Consider the following 26,903-nt stretch of genomic DNA (forward strand, 5'->3'; position numbering starts at 1 on the left):
GAATACTGAGGACCCTGGGATCTGGCTGAATACTGAGGACCCTGGGATCTGGCTGAATACTGAGGACCCTGGGATCTGGCTGAATACTGAGGAGATCTGGCTGAATACTGAGGACCCTGGGATCTGGCTGAATACTGAGGATCCTAAGCTTCACCCTCAGGCTAAGAATAAGTAATCCTAAGGAGTGGGCGTTGCCCGGCTACTTGCTGGCCACGCCCTCTCCCAGCTGATTGGCAGTGCTTGTCCCCGGACAGGCGATGTAGCCAGTAATCGGTCGGCTGTCAGGGCGCTCGTGGCCCCGCCCCTCTGCCTGCTCTTATTGCAGGGGCTGAGCTGCGCCGTTTACCTTATTATGAGCATGGGGGCTGCGGGCTATACATGGCAGTGCTGTCTGCTTCTCACCCTCTGCTTCCCTGGCAGCATCGCAGGAGCCACCGGGCTCCCAGGTAAGAGTCCCTCTGCATCCTCCCAGCAGACCCTCCCTGGTCCTTGCTCCCTCTACCTCTGCACCCTCCATCCCTTCACTCACTTCTCCCACTATCCCTTCACTTCTCCCACTATCCCTTCACTCACTTCTCCCACTATCCCTTCACTTACTTCTCCCACTATCCCTTCACCCACTTCTCCCACTATCCCTTCACCCACTTCTCCCACTATCCCTTCACCCACTTCTCCCACTATCCCTTCACCCACTTCTCCCACTATCCCTTCACCCACTTCTCCCACTATCCCTTCACCCACTTCTCCCACTATCCCTTCACTCACTTCTCCCACTTCCCCTTCACCACTTCTCCTACTCCCACTTCTCCTACTCCCACTATCCCTTCACCACTTCTCCTACTCCCATTATCCCTTCATTTACATCTCCTACTTCCACTTCATTTACTTCTACTCCCACTATCCCTTCACTCACTTCTACTCCCACTATCCCTTCACTCACTTCTACTCCCACTATCCCTTCACTCACTTCTACTCCCACTATCCCTTCACCCACATCTCCTACTCCCACTATCCCTTCACCCACTTCTACTCCCACTATCCCTTCACTCACTTCTACTCCCACTATCCCTTCACCCACATCTCCTACTCCCACTATCCCTTCACTCACTTCTACTCCCACTATCCCTTCACCCACATCTCCTACTCCCACTATCCCTTCACCCACATCTCCTACTCCCACTATCCCTTCACCCACATCTCCTACTCCCACTATCCCTTCACCCACATCTCCTACTCCCACTATCCCTTCACCCACATCTCCTACTCCCACTATCCCTTCACCCACATCTCCTACTCCCACTATCCCTTCACCCACATCTCCTACTCCCACTATCCCTTCACCCATTTCTCCTACTTCTGCTACCCATTAAGTCACTTCTCCTACTCCAACTGCCCTTGCATCAACTTCTCCTGCCCCCTCCCCTCCTCTGATCCTATCTCTTCCCTACATACTACACATGTAGCCACTTCTCCTGCTCTCTGAACCCTCTACTCCTGTCTGGGAAAAGTTCTCTATAACTATGCTCCTTGCTGGATCCAGTCTTTAAGCTCAGTGGTGAACAAAGAATCTTTATATATCACCTAGCTAGGTGCTGTCATTGATGTGCATGAGGAGTCTATATCGCACCTAGCTGGGCGCTGTCATTGATGTGCATGAGGAGTCTATAGAATCTATATAGCACCTAGCTGGGCGCTGTCATTGATGTGCATGAGGAGTCTATAGAATCTATATAGCACATAGCTGGGCGCTGTCACTGATGTGCATGAGGAGTCTATAGAATCTATATAGCACCTAGCTGGGCGCTGTCATTGATGTGCATGAGGAGTCTATAGAATCTATATAGCACCTAGCTTGGCGCTGTCATTGATGTGCATGAGGAGTCTATAGAATCTATATAGCACCTAGCTGGGTGCTGTCATTGATGTGCAGGAGGAGCCTTTAGAATCTATATAGCACCTAGCTGGGCGCTGTCATTGATGTGCAGGAGGAGCCTTTAGAATCTATATAGCACCTAGCTGAGTGCTGTCATTGATGTGCAGCAGGAGCCTATATAATCTATATAGCACGTAGCTGGGTGCTGTCATTGATGTGCAGGAGGAGTCTATAGAATCTATATAGCACCTAGCTGGGTGCTGTCATTGATGTGCAGGAGGAGTCTATAGAATCTATATAGCGCCTGGCTGGGTGCTGTCATTGAGCTACATGTGGAACATAAAATGTCTGTATAGTTACCTGACTGGCTGCAGCTACATGCTCATAAATGGATCTTCCTGTAATGGGAAAAGTTTAATGAAGCGTTTTGTAACTTTGGTTGTGCTGGGCGCTGTCATTGATGTGCAGGAGGAGTCTATAGAATCTATATAGCTCCTAGCTGAGCACTGTTATTGATGTGCAGGAGGAGCCTATATAATCTATATAGCACCTAGCTTGGTGCTGTCATTGATGTGCAGGAGGAGTCTATAGAATCTATATAGCACCTAGCTGGGTGCTGTCATTGATGTGCAGGAGGAGTCTATAGAATCTATATAGTCCCTAGCTGAGTGCTGTCATTGATGTGCAGCAGGACCCTTTAGAATCTATATAGCACCTAGCTGGACGCTGTCATTGATGTGCAGCAGGAGCCTTTCGAATCTATATAGCACCTACCTGGACGCTGTCATTGATGTGCAGCAGGAGCCTATAGAATCTATATAGCACCTAGCTGAGCGCTGTCATTGATGTGCAGGAGGAGTCTATAGAATCTATATAGCACCTAGCTGAGTGCTGTCATTGATGTGCAGCAGGACCCTTTGGAATCTATATAGCACCTACCTGGACGCTGTCATTGATGTGCAGCAGGAGCCTATAGAATCTATATAGCACCTAGCTGGACGCTGTCATTGATGTGCAGGAGGAGTCTATAGAATCTATATAGCACCTAGCTGGGTGCTGTCATTGATGTGCAGCAGGACCCTTTGGAATCTATATAGCACCTACCTGGACGCTGTCATTGATGTGCAGCAGGAGCCTATAGAATCTATATAGCACCTAGCTGAGCGCTGTCATTGATGTGCAGCAGAACCCTTTGGAATCTATATAGCACCTACCTGGACGCTGTCATTGATGTGCAGCAGGAGCCTATATAATCTATATAGCACGTAGCTGGGTGCTGTCATTGATGTGCAGGAGGAGCCTATAGAATCTATATAGCACCTAGCTGGGTGCTGTCATTGATGTGCAGGAGGAGTCTATAGAATCTATATAGCGCCTGGCTGGGTGCTGTCATTGAGCTACATGTGGAACATAAAATGTCTGTATAGTTACCGGACTGGCTGCAGCTACATGCTCATAAATGGATCTTCCTGTAATGGGAAAAGTTTAATGAAACGTTTTGTAACTTTGGTTGTGCTGTAGCATCTGTATAGTTTGTGTCATTCTGTATGTAATTTCTTTAATAGTATGTGTGCTGTGATATGGAGGGCTTGGGGTATTACTGTGTAATGTGTACATTATGGAAAACAATGTTTTGTTCAATATCTGTATTTGTAGGTTTTAGTTGGATTTCTATAATCCGATAAATTCTTTTCTATTACAGTTACAGAAATACTATCAAATAATGGGGCTGGATTAGTACCGCTGCTTACATTACTGGGTCTGGTACCGGCTGGATTAATACTGCTGCTTTCATTAATGGGTCTGGTACCGGCTGGATTATTACCTCTGCTTTCATTAATGGGCCTGGTACCGACTGGATTAGCACCGCTGCTTTCATTAATCGGCCTATACCGACTGGATTAGTACCACTGCTTTTATTAATGGACCCGGTACCGGCTGGATTAGTACCTTTGCTTTCATTTATGGGTCTTGTACCGCCTGGATTAGTACCGCAGTTTTTATTAATGGGTCTGGTACCGTCTGGATTAGTACCGCTGCTTCCATTAATGGGCCAGGTACCGGCTGGATTAGTACCTCTGCTTTCATTAATGGGCCAGGTACCGGCTGGATTAGTACCTCTGCTTTCATTAATGGGCCAGGTACCGGCTGGATTAGTACCTCTGCTTTCATTAATGGGCCAGGTACCGTCTGGATTAGTACCGCTGCTTTCATTAATTGTTCTGGTACCGGCTGGATTGGTACCTCTGCTTTCATTAATGGTTCTGGTACTGGATAGATTAGTACAGCTGGATTAGTACCACTGCTTTCATTAATGGGCCTGGTACCCAGGGGTGTACCTGGAGCTTTTGGCACCCGGGGCGGATCCTATATTTGGCACCCCACGACCCCCCAGCTTAAAAATGTAAAAAACACCCACACATTTTTTACATGTATTGAGCTCTGAGCAGTGTTTGTATTTTTTTTATATATATTTATCTCTGAGCAGTGTTTGTGTATTTGAATGTAAGCCTGTTTGTGTATGGAGTATGTGTGAGTGAATGTATGGGTGTGTTTGCACGTATTGGCATTTGAATGCAGGCGTGCATTTTTCTGTAGTGTGGTTTTTGAATATGGTGGTGTGTTTTTATGTAGTATTTACATTTGGATGCAGGGTTGTATTTGTGTGTGTAGTGTAGGTGAAATGCTGAGATGTATGCACATATACTCACACATACACACACATAGGTACACACATGCAGTTACATAGAAACACAGTCGTACACACATACAGACAAACACTGACACACAGACACACACACACACACACATACAGATAGACACATGGATACACACACACACATATAGATACATGTATACCAACACACCTACAGATACACAGACATACGAATACAGACTCACATGTATAAGTGTGTCTGTGTGTGTTTTATATCGTGAATGCAGTGTGTTTGTATAGTGGATGCAGTGTGTGTTCTTGTATACTGGATAATGGTGTGAGGGTGGGGGTGATGGTGAGAAGGAGGGGGTAATACTGTAAGGGAGGGGGTGACGGTGTGAGGGAAGGGGGGTGATGGTTTGAGGTAGGGTCTAGGATGAGAGGGAGGAGGGTGATGGTGAGCGAGAGGGGGGGTGAGAGGGAGGGAGGGGGGTGATGATGTGAGGGGAGGGGGCGATGGAGGGGGGACTAAATACCTTATTTCCCTGGTGGTCCAGTGGTGATATCCGGTGTGCAGCTCCGCAGTGTGCAGAGCTGCAGACCATGAATCTCGCGAGACCCATTTAGAGTGTTGCCGTGGTAACCCGCGGCAACGCTCTGATCATGTCTCGCGAGACACATGGTCTGCAGCTCTGTACACTGCGGAGCTGCAGACCGGTGTCTGCGATGGGTGCAGGAGGGCATCGCATCCAGCGGCATATCGAGCAAGCCGCCGGGCCCCTTCCTATTGTCTTGAGCCCCTTTAGCACGCCACTGCTGGTACCGGCTTGATTAGTACAGCTGCTTTCATTAATGGGCCTGGTACCGGCTGGATTAGTACCGCTGCTTTCCTTAATGGGCCTGGTACCGGCTAGATTAGTACCGCTGCTTTCATTAATGGGCCTGGTACCGGCTGGATTAGTACCGCTGCTTTCATTAATGGGCCTGGTACCGGCTGGATTAGTACCGCTGCTTTCATTAATAGGCCTGGTACTGGCTGGATTAGTACCGCTGCTTTCATTAATGGTTCTGGTACCGTCTGGATTAGTACCTCTGATTTCATTAATGGGCCTGGTACCGTCTGGATTAGAACCGCTGCTTCCATTAATGGGCCTGGTACCGTCTGGATTAGTACCGCTGCTTCCATTGATGGGTCTGGTACCGGCTGGATTAGTACCGCTGCTTCCATTAATGGGTCTGGTACTGGCTGGATTAGTACCGCTGCTTCCATTAATGGGTCTGGTACCGGCTGGATTGGTACAGCTGCTTTCATTTATATGTTTGGTACCATGTGGATTAAACTTGTTACTTTTATAACTGGATCTTGAACTGGCTGGATTAGATTTGATATTTTCATTAACTGATCCAATACCGTCTGTATTGGTACCACAGCTTTCAATAATGGATGTAGTACCGACTGGATTAGACCTGATTCTTTCTTTAATGGATCCAGTAACAAATGAATTGGTTACCCAGCTTTCATTACTGGATCCAGTACTTGCTGGATTAGACCCAAATCTTTCTTTAATCGATCAGGTATCAGCTGGATTGGACCAGGTGCTTTCAATAATGTACACAGTACCGTCTGGAATAGACAAACTGCTTTTAATAATGGATCCCGTACCAGCTGGATTATACCTGGTTCTTTTGATAATAAATCCATAACCAACATGATTCGACAAGCTGCTATCATTTGTGTATCCAGTTCTGGCTGGTTTGCACCAGCTGCTTTCATTAATGGATCCAGTACCAGTTTTATTGGACCAGCTGCTTTCATTAATGGATCCAGTACTGAATGGGTTGGACCACCTGCTTTCATGAATGGATTCAGTACCGGCTGGGCTAGACCAACTGCTTTTACTAATGGATCTAGTACTGGTTGGGTTGGACCAGCTTTCATTAAAAATCCAGTACCAGCTGGATTGGACCAGCTTCTTTCATTAGCTGATCTAGTACCGGCTGGATTGGACCAACTTCTTTCGATCATGGATCCAGTACTGGATGGGTTGGACCATCTGCTTTCATTAATGGATTCAGTACCGGCTAAACTAGACCATTTGCTTTCACTAATGGATCTAGTACCGGTTTGGTTGGACCAGCTTTCATTCAAAATTCCGTACCAGCTGGATTGGACCAGCTTCTTTCGTTAGCGGATCTAGTACCGGCTGGATTGGACCAATTTCTTTCATTCATGGATCCAGTACCTGCTAGATTGGACCCGCTGGTTTCGGTAATGGATCCATTACTGGTTGGGTCGGACCATCTGCTTCTATTAATGAATCCATTACTGGTTGGGTTGGACCAGCTGCTTTCAATTATGGATCCTGTACTGACTGGGTTTGACCATCTGCTTTCATTAATGGATCCATTACTGGTTGGGTTTGACCATCTGCTTTCACTAATGGATCCAGTACTGACTGGGTTTGACCATCTGCTTTCATTAATGGATCCAGTACTGACTGGGTCGGACCATCTGCTTTCATTAATGGATCCATTACTGGTTGGGTCGGACCATCTGCTTTCATTAATGGATCCAGTACTGACTGGGTTTGACAATCTGCTTTCATTAATGGAGCTATTTCTGGTTCGGTCGGACCAGCTTCTTTCATTAATGGATCCATTACTGGCTGGGTCGGACCATCTTTCATTAATGGATCCATTACTGGTTGGGTTGGACCAGCTTCTTTCATTAATGGATCCAGTACTGACTAGGTTGGACCAGCTTCTTTTATTAATGGATTCAGTACTGACTGGGTCGGACCATCTGCTTTCATTAATGGATCCATTACTGGCTGGGTTGGACCATCTGCTTTCAGTAATGGATCCAGTACTGGCTGGGTTGGACAAGCTTCTTTCATTAATGGATCCAGTACTGACTGGGTTGGACCAGCTTCTTTCATTAATGGATCCAGTACTGACTGGGTCGGACCATCTGCTTTCATTAATGGATCCATTACTGGTTGGGTTGGACCATCTGCTTTCACTAATGGATACAGTACTGACTGGGTTTGACCATCTGCTTTCATTAATGGATCCATTACTTGCTGGGTCGGACCATCTGCTTTCATTAATGGATCCATTACTGGTTGGGTCGGACCATCTGCTTTCATTAATGGATCCAGTACTGACCGGGTTTGACCATCTGCTTTCATTAAATGATCTATTTCTGGTTCGGTTGAACCAGCTTCTTTCATTAATGGATCCATTACTGTCTGGGTCGGACCATCTTTCATTAATGGATCCATTACTGTCTGGGTTGGACCATCTGCTTTCATTAATGGATCCAGTACTGGCTGGGTTGGACCATCTGCTTTCATTAATGGATCCAGTATTGACTGGGTCGGACCATCTGCTTTCATTAATGGATCCAGTATTGACTGGGTCGGACCATCTGCTTTCATTAATGGATCCAGTACTGGCTGGGTTATAATCCCTATCTGCCCCATCATGATAAAAGCAGCACTGTCACTTTGCAGATTTAGTTTTTTTCAAATAATCCCCTTTTTGTCCATTTGCTTCACCTTTTTTTTTTCTGATACATAATAAAAACGAGGGACTTTTTCTCACGGGGAGAGTTTGGGCAATGGGCGGAGCTTGGGCAAGTTTCCATTTCAGTTGCTGAGCTAATTTACCCACAATCCATCAGTTAATCGAATCCTAAAGGAGGCAAAGGGCAGAGGAGAACAAAATGGCAGCGCCCAGGCATTGAGATCAGCACAAGGAAGAAAAAGATCAATAAAAAGCATGGTGGGATCATAATCATTAACCCCTTAAGGACCAAACTTCTGGAATAAAAGGGAATCATGACGTGTCCTTAAGGGGTTAAAGGGACACTATAGTCACCTGGACAACTTTAGCTTAATGAAGCAGTTTTGGTGTATAGAACATGCCCCTGCAGCCTCACTGCTCAACCCTCTGTCATTTAGGAGTTAAATCCCTTTGTTTATGAACCCTAGTCACACCTCCCTGCATGTGACTTGCACAGCCTTCCATAAACACTTCCTGTAAAGAGAGCCCTATTTAGGCTTTCTTTATTGCAAGTTCTGTTTAATTAAGATTTTCTTATCCCCTGCTATGTTAATAGCTTGCTAGACCCTGCAAGAGCCTCCTGTATGTGATTAAAGTTCAATTTAGAGATTGAGATACAATTATTTAAGGTAAATTACATCTGTTTGAAAGTGAAACCAGTTTTTTTTTTTCATGCAGGCTCTGTCAATCATAGCCAGGGGAGGTGTGGCTAGGGCTGCATAAACAGAAACAAAAGTGATTTAACGCCTAAATGACAGTGAATTGAGCAGTGAAATTGCAGGGGAATGATCTATACACTAAAACTGCTTTATTTAGCTAAAGTAATAATGGGCATAAGGAAAGGAAACATAACAGAACCGCTTTAATGCAGCCTCTTCCTTCTTCTTACCCAACTTTCACATTCAATGCTTTTCCCATTCACCTTCTGCATCCGTTCTGATTGTCTCTACACAGACTCTCACATTGTCAGCTATGGAAAGTGCCTTCCTAATCTCCTGCTATCTCCGCCATCCTCCTCGCTAGCTTTCACTTACTCCACTTATTCCACTTCCACTTACATCTAATGGTTTGGACCATAACAATCTGTTTGTTGGCTTTTATTGGCTTTTCTGTAAATCCACTACATTTTCTTGCTTTAAATCTTGTGTGCAGAGAAATGTGAATGTCACATTGCCACCGAGTTATCAAATTTTGACCATCTTCATGCTGTAAGTGGTCCTGACTACGTGTGTATCTCTGTCATTTGACATATTTTGACTATGGGACCCCTTTCTACAGCTGTAACCAATCAGCTTCCTACTTATACTTCAAAAAAAAATCTGATCTCTGCAATGTTGTATCCACAACTATTGTTCTACATGAAGCAATGCCAGTGCTTTATTATTATGTTTTTTGGGGTTGGAACTGGTCAGAATGGCACCATTGCATTAATTAGTGGGTCCTCTACTTTCATTAGTGAATCTGGTAGTGATAGGGTTGGTAAGGGTGCTTTTAATAATGGACGTGGTACAAAGAAGACTGGCACTGCCACTGGCTAGACTAGCATCATTTCATCAAATAAAGAATCCAGTCGTGACTGTAGAACTATTTATTTCAGTAATAGATCCAGTACTGGCTGTAGTACTATTTATTTCAGTAATAGATCCGGTACTGACTGTAGTACTATTTATTTCAGTATTAGATCCAGTACTGACTCTAGTACTATTTATTTCAGTATTAGATCCAGTACTGGCTGTAGTACTATTTATTTCAGTAATAGATCCAGTACTGGCTGTAGTACTATTTATTTCAGTAATAGATCCAGTACTGACTCTAGTACTATTTATTTCAGTATTAGATCCAGTACTGGCTGTAGTACTATTTATTTCAGTATTAGATCCGGTACTGGCTGTAGTACTATTTATTTCAGTAATAGATCCGGTACTGGCTGTAGTACTATTTATTTCAGTATTAGATCCAGTACTGGCTGTAGTACTATTTATTTCAGTATTAGATCCAGTACTGGCTGTAGTACTATTTATTTCAGTATTAGATCCAGTACTGGCTGTAGTACTATTTATTTCAGTATTAGATCCGGTACTGGCTGTAGTACTATTTATTTCAGTAATAGATCCAGTACTGACTCTAGTACTATTTATTTCAGTATTATATCCAGTACTGGCTGTAGTACTATTTATTTCAGTAATAGATCCAGTACTGGCTGTAGTACTATTTATTTCAGTATTAGATCCAGTACTGGCTGTAGTACTATTTATTTCAGTATTAGATCCAGTACTGGCTGTAGTACTATTTATTTCAGTATTAGATCCAGTACTGGCTGTAGTACTATTTATTTCAGTATTAGATCCAGTACTGGCTGTAGTACTATTTATTTCAGTAATAGATCCGGTACTGACTGTAGTACTATTTATTTCAGTATTAGATCCGGTACTGGCTGTAGTACTATTTATTTCAGTAATAGATCCGGTACTGGCTGTAGTACTATTTATTTCAGTAATAGATCCAGTACTGGCTGTAGTACTATTTATTTCAGTAATAGATCCGGTACTGGCTGTAGTACTATTTATTTCAGTATTAGATCCGGTACTGGCTGTAGTACTATTTATTTCAGTAATAGATCCGGTACTGGCTGTAGTACTATTTATTTCAGTAATAGATCCAGTACTGGCTGTAGTACTATTTATTTCAGTAATAGATCCGGTACTGGCTGTAGTACTATTTATTTCAGTAATAGATCCGGTACTGACTGTAGTACTATTTATTTCAGTATTAGATCCGGTACTGGCTGTAGTACTATTTATTTCAGTAATAGATCCGGTACTGGCTGTAGTACTATTTATTTCAGTAATAGATCCAGTACTGGCTGTAGTACTATTTATTTCAGTAATAGATCCGGTACTGACTGTAGTACTATTTATTTCAGTAATAGATCCGGTACTGACTGTAGTACTATTTATTTCAGTATTAGATCCAGTACTGGCTGTAGTACTATTTATTTCAGTATTAGATCCGGTACTGGCTGTAGTACTATTTATTTCAGTAATAGATCCAGTACTGACTCTAGTACTATTTATTTCAGTATTATATCCAGTACTGGCTGTAGTACTATTTATTTCAGTAATAGATCCAGTACTGGCTGTAGTACTATTTATTTCAGTATTATATCCAGTACTGGCTGTAGTACTATTTATTTCAGTAATAGATCCAGTACTGGCTGTAGTACTATTTATTTCAGTAATAGATCCGGTACTGGCTGTAGTACTATTTATTTCAGTATTAGATCCAGTACTGGCTGTAGTACTATTTATTTCAGTATTAGATCCGGTACTGGCTGTAGTACGATTTATTTCAGTAATAGATCCGGTACTGGCTGTAGTACTATTTATTTCAGTAATAGATCCAGTACTGGCTGTAGTACTATTTATTTCAGTAATAGATCCGGTACTGACTGTAGTACTATTTATTTCAGTAATAGATCCGGTACTGGCTGTAGTACTATTTATTTCAGTATTAGATCCAGTACTGGCTGTAGTACTATTTATTTCAGTATTAGATCCAGTACTGGCTGTAGTACTATTTATTTCAGTATTAGATCCAGTACTGGCTGTAGTACTATTTATTTCGGTAATAGACCCAGTACTGGCTGTAGTACTATTTATTTCAGTATTAGATCCAGTACCGGCTGTAGTACTATTCATTTCGGTAATAGATCCAATACTGTCTGTAATACTATTTATTTCAGGGATGGATCTGTTACTGGCTGCTGATGCACGTACTCCTTCTGGATTTCCTACCTGTGACCCACTCTGAGATTTCAGTAGCAAATGTTTGTGTTGCTACTTCATTTGTTGATCCTGATCCGAGGTGTTTGTTTAATGAATCGGTGCATTACTCTTCCTCAGTTCTTTGCATGAACCTCCCTCCAGTCTGCCTTGGGCAATCTCAGTGCCACCTCTGTTAAATGCAAAGTGACTGGGTACCACGTCCCAGGAGGGAGCCAGCCTTGTGTGAACTGAATATTATTAGGGTGAGACTGTCACTGTCTTTCGTAAACATAACAGCGGTCAGATTTCGATCCCTTGCAACCTCAGATCCTGGATAACCATATAATGCACATTTTGTTAAATGTCTGCACATTCCTTTTTATAATGCATTTGAATTACATTAATTGCCCTGGTTGTTGCGTCCTTGGTATAAACACTGTACGTAATTCCCTTACCTGCTACACAGTCTCTAACAGACAGTGCTCAGGTGTGGACTGCTGAATTACGTTTGGACAAAACAATGAAAAGTAATCCACCTCCAACATTTCAGGTAGTGATATGCAACACTATTGCTAAAAAAAGAAAACGATTGAGAATATCAAACTAATTCACTTTTCTACCCCCACTGAGGGCATGTTTTAATTATTTCTTCAATAGATGGTATTGGGATTTGATTTTAAATTCACTTCCTTTAACAGAAAAAAATCAATTTCTCTCTTCTATTTCCTTTCACTGTTTTAACATGGGAATTCTATCCATAACAATTCCTACATTACGCTTTACAAATGATTGACACAAATAATCATAATTGTATGGACTGGCTTTATATAGTGTGGACAATGTGTTCATTATCTGAAAATGTTGTTTTAGTTCATAATAAAAACATGTTTTGCAAGATAATACTCCATTTTATTTTTTTGATTAACTCAAACAATGTTTTTTCAGACAGCGATGAGTGTGCGGAAGGAACAGATGACTGTCACATAGATGCAATCTGCCAAAACACCCCGAAATCTTACAAATGTATCTGTAAGCCAGGTTACAAGGGCGAAGGCAAGCAGTGTGAAGGTGAGGCGTGCTGGCTGCCAATGGCTGTGTTTGCTATGTTAAATCTTTGCAAATAGCTGGATTCCTGAAACGATTAAGTCAGATTTAAAGCAGCTCACCCTGCTCTCTGTTGGCTGTGGGTTCATGCTGTGTCTGCTAATTGTTCAGCTAGAGAGATACTTGGAAAGTTTCTGTGGGAGACAGAAGTCTTTGTGTTTAATAATCAGTGGTTTGATGTGTTATAATCTACCTCTTTAATGGCTTTGTGTGTGTCAGCTGAATGATCATTATTGAGGGGATGACGTAAAGTTTGATTTTGAATTTTTTTTTTCTTTATACACTTTATGTGTAAAATTATCAGAATCTTGATACAGACCTTAATTATGAAAGTAGTGTAACAATAAATTAAATATATGTAATCCCTGATCATTGACTAACTGTATGCTTGGGACGTAAACTTTTCTTCTACATTGTAGTAAAGTCTGCCTGTACTGAAAGGACAGAGCATCATGGGAATAAAGGATATTTAAAAAAATAAAAATAAATGTTACTAACAATTTCTTATTGTTTGCATAATGCCATGATGCATGAGTTTTGCAAGAACCTCTTTATGTTGCGTTAGCTCCTCCCTTTGAACTACCATTACAAAGAGGAAGTGATCAGGCAGTTAGTAGGAAGCAAACACATTTATGAAAAATCTTTTTTTTTCTTCTAGTGATTGAGAAGCATTTAATGCTCTGTAGTGTAGTACATTCATTTGGAGGGTTGGGGAAGCGGAGGAGGAGATAAGTGTTAAAAACATGCACACGTTAATTACATTTACTAACCAAAATGGGAAAAGACTACTGTTGCTTGCATGTTTGAATGTAACTAATCTAAAGCTATGGGAAGATCAAACTTGGCTAAATGATCTTACACTCCCTAAATGATGTTAGGGAAGTGCTGAAATGTAATATACTTTTTTTGTCTTTGTATGTCATTCATTTATTGCATAAAAATGTTGTACATCTACTCTGGAGTGTCCCATTCATCTCAAGTGGTGTTTAGCCGAGAAACTTGGCAATCTGAAACCCCTGAGAGAGAGTTTGCGAGATTTGTCCCTAGTGGTGCGGGCCGCAGTCTTCCTACAGCTTCCTGAGTGTTGCAGTTTAGCTGCTGGGCCTCATGGACATTCTAATAGGAAGCCATCTGCAGCAGATGGACTGTGCTCCATGGTGCTCATGATGCCTGTAATGCGTTGCACAAGTTTAATTACCGACCTTTGCTTTCTGTAATTGCGTTTTATAATATGTCTCGCTTTTTCATGCTGATATGATATGTCTCCATTTTTCATGCTGATATGATATATGTCTCCATTTTTCATGCTGGTATGATATATGTCTCCATTTGTCATGCTGGTATGATATATGTCTCCATTTTTCATGCTGGTATGATATATGTCTCCATTTTTCATGCTGATATGATATATGTCTCCATTTTTCATGCTGATATGATATATGTCTCCATTTTTCATGCCGGTATTATATATGTCTCCATTTTTCATGCTGGTATGATATGTCTTGATTTTTCATGCCGATATGGTATGATATGATATGTCTCCATTTTTCATGCTGAGAATGGCTCTTATCCTTTTGCTCTGCTCAGCCACTTTCTGGTGACACTTTAAATGGGAATAGAGGCAGTGTCAAATTCACACCCTATTGTTACGAACTACTATTCCCACAAGCCAGCAGAGAATTATGTGGATTGTAGTCCAATTCGTATTTGCTGTGGCTTGTTAACCCTGCTAATGTCTGCTGCTCAGAATGATCCTGGTGGGTTAGGCGCAGCCACCCATAGTTCTCATGTGCTCTGTCAAAGTGTGTAAAATAGTTAAATAGGTTTTTGTTGGTACCACAGAACGATGTCTTAGCTTATTGTTAGGAAAATCTGCAACATTTGCCTTTTTTATGATGCCAAACGCTTTTTTCCCCTCAAACAACAAGAAGAGAGAGCAGCTAGAAGATGGCCAGCTCTAACCTGTGCAGGGGTTTTTAGGAAGTATAGCTGTCATACTGGATGACATTCACTTGCATAAATGCTTCTTGCTAATGAAAGAGAAGCAGACTGTGAGTTACCGTGACAGTGTACTGCAATCAGTGGTGTATTTTGGTTTTGTGCTGCCCTATGCATTACTAAACCTGGACACCCCGCTAATCTAAATTTGCCTCACCCCACCCCTTGCTGATTATGAACCCACCCCTGCCTCTTTAGACTCCACCATTTCCTACTCCTTTTTAAAGGGATGCTATAGTGCCAGGAAAGTTTTCCTGACACTATAGTGCCCCCCGCCCTCCTGTTCTCCCTACTCACTCGGCATTGAAGGGGTTAAAACTGTCCCTCAGCGCTGGGTCATGCTCCTTCTCCGTGCTTACGTGAGGCTTCCCCATAGGAAAGCATTGTATCAATCCTTTCCTATGGAGATTTAGCAGACGCTGGATGTTCTCATGCACAGCGTGAGGACGTCCAGAATCAGTTAGGCAACTTTTGGTCGCCTAACCACCCGGAAGGTAATCTGCAATAATTAAACTTGCAGGGTTAAGGGGAGTGGGACACTGCATCCAGACCACTTGAGCTGAAGTGGTCAGAGTGCCTAAAGTGTCCCTTTAAACACATACACTGGCAGATACACACAGACGTCACTGACCGACACAGACTCACTGATCTGACACGCACTCATTCATTAACAGACACACACATGCATGCTGACAAGAAAAGAACACTATAGGACAGGGGAGAGAAAAGAACACTATGGGACAGGGGAAGGGGGGAAAGAACACTATATGGGACAGGGGAGAGAAAAGAACACTATGGGACAGGGGAAGGGGGGAAAGAACACTATATGGGACAGGGGAGAGAAAAGAACATGATGGGACAGGTGAAGGGGGGGGCTGAAACCTGATGGGACAGGGAAAGGGGGGTGAAGAACCCTATGGGACAGGGGAGGTGGCAAAGAACCCTATGGGACAGGGGAGGTGGCAAAGAACCCTATGGGACAGGGGAGGTGGCAAAGAACCCTATGGGACAGGGGAGGTGGCAAAGAACCCTATGGGACAGGGGAGGTGGCAAAGAACCCTATGGGACAGGGGAGGTGGCAAAGAACCCTATGGGACAGGGGAGGTGGGGAAGAACCCTATGGGACAGGGGAGGGGTTAAGAACACTATGGGACAGGGGACAGGGGAAGGGGGGGGGGAGAACACTATGGGACAGGGGAGTGGGGGGGGGGAGAACACTATGGGACAGGGGAGGGGGGGGAGAACACTATGGGACAGGGGAGGGGGGGAATGAACACTATGGGACAGGGGAGGGGGGGAATGAACACTATGGGACAGGGGATGGGGGGAAGAACACTGGGACAGGGGATGGGGGGAAGAACACTGGGACAAGGGAAGGGGGGGGAAGAACACTGGGACAAGGGAAGGGGGGGGAAGAACACTGGGACAAGGGAAGGGGGGGGAAGAACACTGGGACAAGGGAAGGGGGGGGAAGAACACTGGGACAAGGGAAGGGGGGGGAAGAACACTGGGACAAGGGAAGGGGGGGGAAGAACACTGGGACAAGGGAAGGGGGGGGGAAGAACACTGGGACAAGGGAAGGGGGGGGAAGAACACTATGGGACAGGGGAGGGGGAGAACACTATGGGACAGGGGAGGGGGAGAACACTATGGGACAGGGGAGGGGGAGAACACTATGGGACAGGGGAGGGGGGAGAACACTATGGGACAGGAGAGGGGGGGGAGAACACTATGGGACAGGAGAGGGGGGGGAGAACACTATGGGACAGGAGAGGGGGGGGAGAACACTATGGGACAGGAGAGGGGGGGGAGAACACTATGGGACAGGAGAGGGGGGGGAGAACACTATGGGACAGGAGAGGGGGGGAGAACACTATGGGACAGGAGAGGGGGGGGAGAACACTATGGGACAGGAGAGGGGGGGAGAACACTATGGGACAGGGGAGGGGGGGAAGAACACTATATGGGACAGGGGAGGGGGGAAGAACACTATATGGGACAGGGGAGGGGGGAAGAACACTATATGGGACAGGGGAGGGGGAAAGAACACTATATGGGACAGGGGAAGGGGGGGAGAACATTATGGGACAGGAGAAGGGGGGGGGGGAAGAACCCGGGAAGGGGGGAAGAAGAATACTATGGAACAGGGGAGGGGGTGGAGAAAAGAAAACTAAAAAAAAGAGGGGGGGGGGAGAGAGAGAGGAACATTAAGGCGGGAGGGCTAAGGTACCGGTCAAGGGAAAAGGAACACTGTGGTGGGGGGGGCACTAATAGAGAAGGTAGAATGAGAAGTTTTTCAAAAGTCTAATGTTATTCAATTTATAGGGAAAAAAACATTTAAAAATCATTTGGGGAAAAAAGTCAGTTTCGGTTTTTGGCTAAGGGCATCCTGAATTTTCGGTTTCGACCCAGAATTTTAATTTTGGTGCATCCCTAATGCTGATCCATCGGTTATACACTTGCCCCTTTTGCCCAATAGGGGTCTTATTGGCCCACATCAAATCCACATCCTTGTTACTTTATAAATGACGGATTCTGGGAATTGATTTGCAACAAATGAGGAATATTCCAAATTTGTTTAGTGCATTAACCCTTTTTTGCATATATTAAGCAAAACAAATTCAGAGATCAAATATCCGCTAAGAAAACCATCCCACCATCACCCACTGCTCTTTATGATTGATTATGCATTAGTGCCATTAGGCTCGCTTGGTAGTTGTTGGATAACTTGACTCCTGCATCCTTTTAGCTTTCGTATTCCAGAATAGCTGCAACGTATTTAAATATAGTGGGATTTGAAAATCGCTTCCAGAGTAAGGTTAGGATGTTGATTTCAATAACCTAATATGAGATGTCAATCTCCGCACACTTTCTAATCAGGAATGCATTCTGTTTAGGCTTTGTCCATGCGACTCAAAAAAAAACCTGGATTAAACAAACAAAAAAAACAACAAAATACTCCTAAAAAATTATTATTACAATAAAATGAACCGTAAGGTAGACAGGAGGTAGGGGTATAAGACTGACAAAGTACATTTTCCATTTTCAGACAGCACAGACAATAAAACCTATATTTTTTGCTAAATTGGGGAATGCATCTACATCAATTTAATATGAGCTCTATCTGCCGTTCCCGGTTTTACCAAGATTAAAGTGGAAAGACATTTTTTTTTTTCTTTAAAGGATCTGATTTCTCGGGAGGAGAGTGGGCCCATTTGAATTAACATTACAAGTTCAGTGGGGTTTTTTTTTACCTTAATTTCTTGCCCAGTATACTGTAGTGGACAGCATGTCTTTTCTGATTGTCATAAAAAAGTGTGTTTAGATCCCTTTTTTCTGCACATTCCTGAAGTCATACCCTGTAGGTTAAGTAAATTGAACTCTGGTTTGGGAAGTTTGTGATCTATTCCACATGGAAGGCTATCTTTGAGCTTTTAGCGCAGTCTTTATTCCATTTGTTGTTTGGAGCTGGGCAGGTCGGATATATGTGTAACTAGTTACAATTCACGCTCTATTATTCTTGACACATAAGCCGCCCTCAAAATGACTGAGCTGACATCGAACCCAATTTAAAATAGAATAGAACATTGAAACTCGAAGATCATTTGGTCTTAAAACTCCTTTCTGAAAATGTTTATAAAACTATTTTAGTGAAAGTGATAGTGCTGATATGTTTGGTGAGGTGATTTGGAATGTACACTTTATTTAAAGGCTGTCTCATCTAAAGAAAATAATCTAAAAACACTTGAAAAATAATTATATTTTTAAATCAAGCAAAGCAATTTGTCCCGTCTGCTTCACTGTCACTGATAGCTGAAACAAAATCAAAACTCAACAAAATTAATTTTTGAACACCCTTCTTTCATGTTGTGAGGCCTTAAAAAAACATTTTATTTAAAAGGTAACAAGGCATCGAAACTCAGACATCACATATCACAGTCTAGGATAGAGTATCTGTTAAACGATGCATGAAGGATTCATTATGACATGCTGCAAATCTTTTGCAGATATTCTTACTCCATACTTAACTATTGGTCTACGGGTAAGATGCCAGAAGAGAACCTATGTGCACAAATAATAATTTATTCAAAATCAGGCACAAAACTTGACAAATGTGAAAATGTTAGACCTATTTCATTAATCAATAATGGCACTAAATTATATGCCAAAGTATTAGCAAATCAATTAGCAAAAATGATCCCTCTTTTTATTACTATGGATCAAGTCGGATTTGTAATCGGTAGACAAACTCCAGATGGCCCTAGATGTTGTATGAAGTTGATAAATCAAATTAAGATCACGCAAATGCCTTCTCTGCTCCTTTCTTTGGTTGCGGAGAAGGTGGTCAATAGGTTTCATTGGGACCATCTGGAGGAAGTTATAAACAAATGTAATACCCCACGAACATTCATTTAAAGCAATATTTGCCTTGTATTGTTATCCAACAGCAAACGTTCAGTTTTAGAATTTTTCACTTACGAATTGATCAAGGCAGCGGTGTCTGCTATCTCCATGTTAATTTGTTCTATCAATGGAAGCCGTAGCTGAAATATTAAGACAAGCCCCATAAATAGAAGGTATAATAATTGGTAAAAAAAGTTCACAAAATAGGTTTGCTTGCGGATGACCTTTTGTTATCACTTAAAAATCAGAATAAATCTATTCAATCACACGATTCTATTCTAAAGGAGTTTAACCCCTTAAGGACACATGACATGTGTGACATGTCATGGTTCCCTTTTATTCCAGAAGTTTGGTCCTTAAAGGACCACTCTAGTGCCAGGAAAGCATACTCGTTTTCCTGGCACTAGAGTGCCCTGAGGGTGCCCCCACCCTCAGGGACCCACTCCCGTCGGGCTCTGGGGGGAGGAAGGGGTTAAACTTACCTCTTTCTCCAGCGCCGGGCGGGGAGCTTTCCTCCTCCTCCTCTTCTTCCTCGCGACGTCATCGGCTGAATGTGCATGCACGGCAGGAGCCGCGCTCGCATTCAGCCGGTCGCATAGGAAAGCATTCATAATGCTTTCCTATGGACGCTTGCGTGCTCTCACTGTGATTTTCACAGTGAGAAGCACGCAAGCGCCTCTAGCGGCTGTCAATGAGACAGCCACTGGAGGCTGGCTTAACCCTCAGTATAAACATAGCAGTTTCTCTGAAACTATGTTTATAAAAAAAAAGGGTAAAAGCTAGCTGGACCTGGCACCCAGACCACTTCATTAAGCTGAAGTGGTCTGGGTGCCTAGAGTGGTCCTTTAAGGGCTTAAAGAAGTGTCATATTACAAACTTAACTCTCACAAAACACAAGCCCTTTAATTTCATATTCCATGTTTTGGTCTGGATAGGCTATAGGGAGAATACCCTTTTGAGTGGAAAAAATCTTATATTGAGTATCTTGGTATGAATTTATGTAAAAACTTTAAGCAAGATGCATGCATACAATTTGAGAAAAATATGGCCCGACCTACAAAAAAAAGAAAAGAGATGGAGTGATCTTGAGTTCTCATGGATTGGCAGACTGGCATCTATTAAGATGAACATTCTGCTCAAAATATTGTATTATATACGTCCAATTCTCCTATCTTTACCAGTAACCGTTTTCAACAACTGATCAAATTCATATGGAAGAACAAGCTAAGTAGAGTGAAATGTACAACTTTTCTTCAATCTTCAATTAAATGGCGGTTTAATGGTTCCCGATTTTAGCAAACATTATTATGCAACAAAAGCCTCCGCCTTTAAATTTAATTTTAGATTTTAATAAACAGATGTCTGGAAATGGAGACCGATAAATTATATCCCATTTCCAGAGCCCACCTACATTTCTCACAGCCGGACCTATTACGCAGAGCTGCCCATTCCTCTGCACACACTCAGCGCCGGAAAGAAGGAAGTACAGTTCCCTTTACTTCCTCCCGACGCACAGAGATCTACTTCCATCAGCCCCAGCCAGCCCCACTAACCTATTGTCACCTGCAGCCCAGTCCCACTAGACCCCAGGGAAGCCACCCTCCTGAGCCCAAAAGGTAGGAAACAGGAGGGTGGCTAAAAGTATGTATTTTTTTTTTAAAATTTGTGTGTGTATCTTTTATGTATGTAGATCTGTATGTGTATTTGTCTGTGTGTATCTATGAATCTTTGTGTGTATTAATTCATCTTCCTGTCCGCCCGCATCTCCCATGTCTCACCCTTCTGTCAGTCCCTACATTGGCTTCCTGTAAGATATAGGGCTTAATTTAAAATTCTGGTTCTTGCTCTCAAATCGCTACATAATGCTGCTCCCACCTCTCTATACTCCCTAATACACAAGTGATGCTCGCCTTCGAGACTTCTCGAGGGCTGCACCGTTCCTGTGGAACTCGCTTCCCTCCTCCATTAGATGCTCACCCAGTCTCCACTCCTTCAAAAAATCATTATAAACACACTATTCATAAAAGCATATCAATTATACTGCTAATAGCTCCCAAATGATTCCTCTCTTGCAACTGCTATTAGTCTAATACTATCCTTACCTTTTACCCCACTCCGTCTAGCATGTAAGCTCATTGAGCAGGGCCCTCAACCCCTTTGTTCCACACGTTGTCTGGTTGCAACTACATGTTTCTTAGGCCACCCATTGTAAAGTGCTGTGGGAATTTGTTGGCGCTATATAAACAATAACATAATAATTTGAGTGTATCAAATAATAAATACTTTGTGACTGTGTGAGAAAGTGTGTGTCTGTCAGCGTATCTGTGTCTGTCACCAGCCCTCTCTGATCGCATGGTAATGGTGTTCTTACTCACCTTTATTCCAATGCCGTGCCGGTCTTGTCGCAGCGGGCCTGCCTCCATAGCTGAGATTATCAATTACCAATCATCAACTCCTCATCGAGATGCAATAATAAATGCATCTCCATGGGGAACGTTCAGCGCCTTCATGCAGAACGTGGAGATGCTGAATGTAGGTGCTGCAGTTTTCCTCTCGCCTTGAGGGGTGTAGCACAGTAATTTTAAAATCCTTTATATATGTTATTTGGTCCTATCAAGATTGCACAAAATGAACCCAACTATCTCTGACAAATGCTGGAGAGAATACGAAGGTATTGGATTCAGTGTCCCATATTTGGTAAATTGTGGAGATATACGCAAACTATTTCAAAAGATTGACCCATCTATCATTATTTTCACGTCTGAAATAGGTTTGTTTAAAATGTTTCCAAATTCTGTTAAGAACGTTGATCAAATAATAATGTGACACATTTGGAGTTAACGATTATATACCCTGTTATTTGAATTCCCCTATTTTTTTAATCTATTAAACAAGTTTTGAATGTAACGATAGAAAGTAAGACACAAAATGGCCCTCAGACAGCCGTCTCCTTTATTGGATACATTTAAATATTATTGGATGGAATGGGAAGTAAATCTGATTTTTGTTTATTTTTTATCATTTTGGAATATGCTATTTACCTGTTCTGTTACTGTGATGTAAATCTTAATATACACTTATTCAATTATTAATCTCTGTTTTAATATTCAAACATGTATATAATGTATACATTTGTAAATATGAATGGACACCCCTTTTCCCCAGTTTCCTTCCCCTATTTGTATTTATTATTATTATTGTTATTATTAATTGTTAAAATCTCTTGTAAAATATTTATTGCAATACATATTACAAGAAACTGCTAGAATCCGAGGCCAACACTCAATAAAGCGTTACCTGCTATCAGGAGCCAAGTCTTTCCTATTGGGTTTTCGGTGACGCTGGAGGACCTCATGCATAGCATGAGGACGTCCAGCATTGTTTAGTCGACCAAAAGTCGTCTAAGAACCCGGATGTCCCTCTAGTGGCTGTCTGGTAGACAGTTACTAGAGGAGGACATAACCCTGCAAGCTAATTATTGCAGTTTATAAATCACATGCAGGGTTAAGGATGATTGGAGTTGGCACCCAGACCACTTTAATGAGCTGAAGTGGTTTGGGTGCCTACAGTGTCCATTTAATCAGCCTTCAGGCAGTCTCTGCCGCTACTGTGCTCTCTCTTCCAAGATGGCTTCTTGCTTCTCTCTTCTGTGAACACTGTAACATCTCCCCCCCCCCCCCCCCCCCCCCCAGGTGCTGTCAGCCAATAATGGCCCTTGAAAAAAGAGACCAATATAATACCTCTACTCATGGACTGCTCTGCTGACCGAATGGCAACTCAATGGAAATACCTGAAATTCCTATTTAAAAGGCACTAGACATGATTTCAAATCTGCCCCATTTTTGACATGCATGAATGCTCCCAAGTAAGCTTCTCCATATAGCTACCAATGAGGGGGAGAGGGGGGGCCTGCAGAACTGAGACTTATTACAGAAACCTATTCCAAAAGAAACACTATTTTCCCCATATTTCCCCTCCAGAGCAATACTTTTAGTGTTTCTAAACTACCACTAATATTTTTTTTCCCCAATTAAAAACTGGGGGACACAGCCCCAAGAACCCCAATGAATGAGGCTCCACTGATTGATTCAGTACTGTTAGAAAACGTTCCAAATGATTTACAAAAGTCGCCATTACAGTCTATGGGAAATGTTGTTGATAAATCTTTTGGCTAGTTTCTCAGTATTGAATGATTTGGAAAGCTTGTTAAATCAGGGCATCTTTTAGATATTTTGCAAATCGACTTTGTTTTTGTTTTTCCCTCTTTTATTTGGTCACAGTTTGAGTTTTGCTGTTGTTTTTAATACTTTGCTTTGGATAACTCAGGAAAGGTAAACCATTTATTGATTCACCTAGTAATTCTGAAATCCTTCCACACTGTTTTTAATATTCAGTTTGTCTTTTTTGTAATTTTTTTAATTCTTATACAAAAGAAATGATTTCAATGTATTCTGTTTTCTTTATCTGTATCATTGCCCCCTTTGTTGTGTAAATGCCCAGCCTTGTCACACAGTGACACTGGTACAGGTGTTGTGACAATTGTGTGCCCTTCCACACCTGGTGAGAGTGTTTCCTGATTGTTCCAGGGATTGATTATCTGAAGCAGGTAATCACTTGGAGATTAAGCCCTCTGCCATCTTTTCCTGTTATCAACATTTCCTTTTTAACGACCTACATTATCCTTATCATTGTGTGCACTTATTACAAGCCTGCTTGATTACATGCTAACACAGTAGCTTTGTGTACTGGGAACGACTGCCCGCCAGCCCCTCTTTACTTTCCACCAAACACGTTTAACAGACTGTAATGAAAGTTTTGGTGAATTCTGTGAACGTTTTTTTATTTACTAGTTCATAGGTAAAATAAAATCCTAAAGTTGGGGGGGGGGGGGGAGAGAATAACTTCCAATGGTTATTTTAAAAGTATATTTGAAACCCCGTCTAAAATAATGAAAGAGTAAGCAATGATATTTTCTATCCGATAATAGAGCCAAAAGAATGCAATGTTTAGCTCTCAGCTGGTCTAAAGCTGTATAGAAATAAGGATCTGATTTTTGGTTTGGATGCATTGCTAACGATTTGCCCCAAAACAAGATCTTTCTATGACTCTTCCATTCACCTCACTGCTCACCCTTCAGTCTACACTCTTTAAGAAATCCCTAGCAAGAGGCACATAACTGTTAATTTATTGCCCTGTAAAGTTTTACCCATGGTGTCATACAGGTGGGAATGACAGTAGGTTTATATACTTCTGGATCTGTTCGCTAACAGATCTTAAAGATTCCCTCATTATGTGCAAATGATAATCTCCCATTGATCTAATTTACATGTTTGTTTTAATTGGTGTTTATTTTCCAGCTATATTTTTGCATAAAGAACGGAGGCAATTGTACACATCCTGATGTAGACAAAATGTAAACAAACCGTAGAATTTGTCTGTTTAACCATAATTCACTTCTTTCATATTAAGTGCATCCACATTTTTTTTTTAATTCTTTATTTTTTGTGTGTCGTAGTTAATCAAAACTGCAACAGTATATATCAATAGTGTGCGTTATATATAGTTTGTTATATGTGGCGTTCATCTGTTGACTTCCTTTGCAACGGCTTGTGTATTCGTCTCTTCTGCATGGGAGTCTTTCTTTCCGATATCGCCGAATTTAATAAAATGTAACATTCAACAATAAACATTCTTATCTGCAGAAGAACTTGCCATTTCAAAACTCTTAAGTAAGCGATGTGCATGACAAGCGTAATAGGAGAGGGTAAGTAAAAAGAGAAGATGAAAGAGATGGAGAGCATACATGGTCTGAGTGTAGGGTACATGGGTCATTTACGGTTGTCATTGGTTAGGCCTCTATCTTAGGAAGCGTCTAATATACATAACGGTTGGTGTTTGTGTCTCGCCGTGCCCGCAGGCCAAGGTTGGAATTCTTGTTACTGGGTGTGGGGGATTGTGGTCTCCCCTCCCAGCTCCCACTCCCTAGTCCCCTCCAGTCTCCAGCCATCCACAATTCCCAGATCTTTTTGTATGATTTCATTGTGCTTCTGACCTGCGCTGTTAGGTGGTCCATTATGCATGTGTCTTTTATTTTGTGTATGACCGCTTCTGTTTGGGGGGGTGGGGGGGGTGTCATGGCTTAGCCATACCTGTGCCATGGTTCTCCTGACTGCTAAAGTGAGTTTATGTAGTAATTTTTGTTCTTTTCCCATCCATTCGTCTCATGGTCTAGAGAGTAGGAATACCCATGGGTCTTGTTTCACCCGTCTCTGGAACACCTTGTCTAGTAGGCCCGCGACTTCCTCCCAAAAGGACTGCGCCTTGGGGCAGTCCCACCACATGTGCTTATATGTCCCCCTGTGTCCACATCCCCTCCAACATAGGTCGTCCGGGGATTTGGCGCAAATGGTATAGCTTTACTGTGGTAGTGTACCACCGGAGCATGGTTTTGTATGCCTTTTCTTGTTGTGTGACGCATACAACTGTAGCCCTATTTGTGTCCCAAATCTCTCTCCAGTCTGTACCTTCTAAAACCTCCCCGAGATCAGATTCCCATCGGGTTGTGTAGTGTAATTCTCCCCACTCCCCAGTCAGTATTGTTTGAGCTTAGGTGGGTGTATAGGGAGGTGATACATCCACACTTATTATATATCATTTAGTTCAGGAGGAACAGGGATTTAATTTCACTAGTTCTATATGAAACATAATTTAATATGAATAAAACCTAAAAAAGTTTGAGAAATTAAGACATTTTTGTTATTTTTCAAGTTCTGCATGACATTCTAATTGTGAATGTCATAATACTGTTCGCTTTTACTGCAATAAAATACACATATTTGTGTTCTGTAATGTCTTACAAGTACAACCATGTAAAGGTTTTTAGAAATTTACAGGGTCAAATACAGGGCTTTCCATTTTTCAATTTTTGCACTTTGAAATTTGCCAAAATTCTGCTGGGCCTTTATGTTGACTTTGAGACTTACATTTTTTTTGTTTTTTTTAAATCCCATCATGACATACCATTTGCAAAAGTAGACAACCCAGGGTTTTCAATATGGGATATGTCCAGTCTTTTAGTAGCCACTTAGTCACAAACACTGGCCACAGTTAGCCTCAAACGGTCCCATCTCTCCAAACTTTCACTATATCTTGTTTCTACCAGTTACGAAAACAAGTCAGCTGGGCAAGATAGTACCAATTACATATTATCCTACTGCAAACAAATGGTGCCCGGTGAAAGTACTGGATACATACCTCCAATCATTACCACCACAGTCTGACATCCCGCTGCTAGTCTTACACAAAGAGGTCTTAACAACAGCCAAATTCATGCAATACGTCCGCATGTTACTGACCAGACTAGGTCTGAACGCTAGCAACTTTTCTGGCCATTCCTTTCGGATAGCGGCAGCCTCCACAGCATCCAGGCAAAATATTCCAGTACATGTAATCAAGTCTTTGGGCCGCTGGAAGTCCTCAGCATTTGCTTTGTACATACCTCAACCTGTTAAACCTTTGTTAAACTGTCATCTTGAGG

General features: G+C 42.3%; 1 protein-coding gene across 5 annotated transcripts in view; it reads left to right on the forward strand.

The window, feature by feature from the left end:
• Window positions 1–314: 314 nt before the first annotated feature.
• The window catches only part of SCUBE1 (signal peptide, CUB domain and EGF like domain containing 1), a 269,114-nt gene continuing 242,525 nt past the window's right edge, over window positions 315–26,903 (forward strand). For all 5 annotated transcript variants that reach the window (XM_063446713.1, XM_063446711.1, XM_063446714.1 and 2 more), the window contains exons 1-2: window positions 315–446; window positions 12,806–12,928. In XM_063446713.1, coding sequence (XP_063302783.1) covers window positions 353–446; window positions 12,806–12,928 — 217 coding nt within the window. In that variant the 5' untranslated portion in view covers window positions 315–352. The remainder of the gene's footprint in view (window positions 447–12,805; window positions 12,929–26,903) is intronic.

This window comes from Pelobates fuscus, chromosome 3 (assembly GCF_036172605.1).
Source record: "Pelobates fuscus isolate aPelFus1 chromosome 3, aPelFus1.pri, whole genome shotgun sequence".
NCBI lineage: Eukaryota > Metazoa > Chordata > Amphibia > Anura > Pelobatidae > Pelobates > Pelobates fuscus.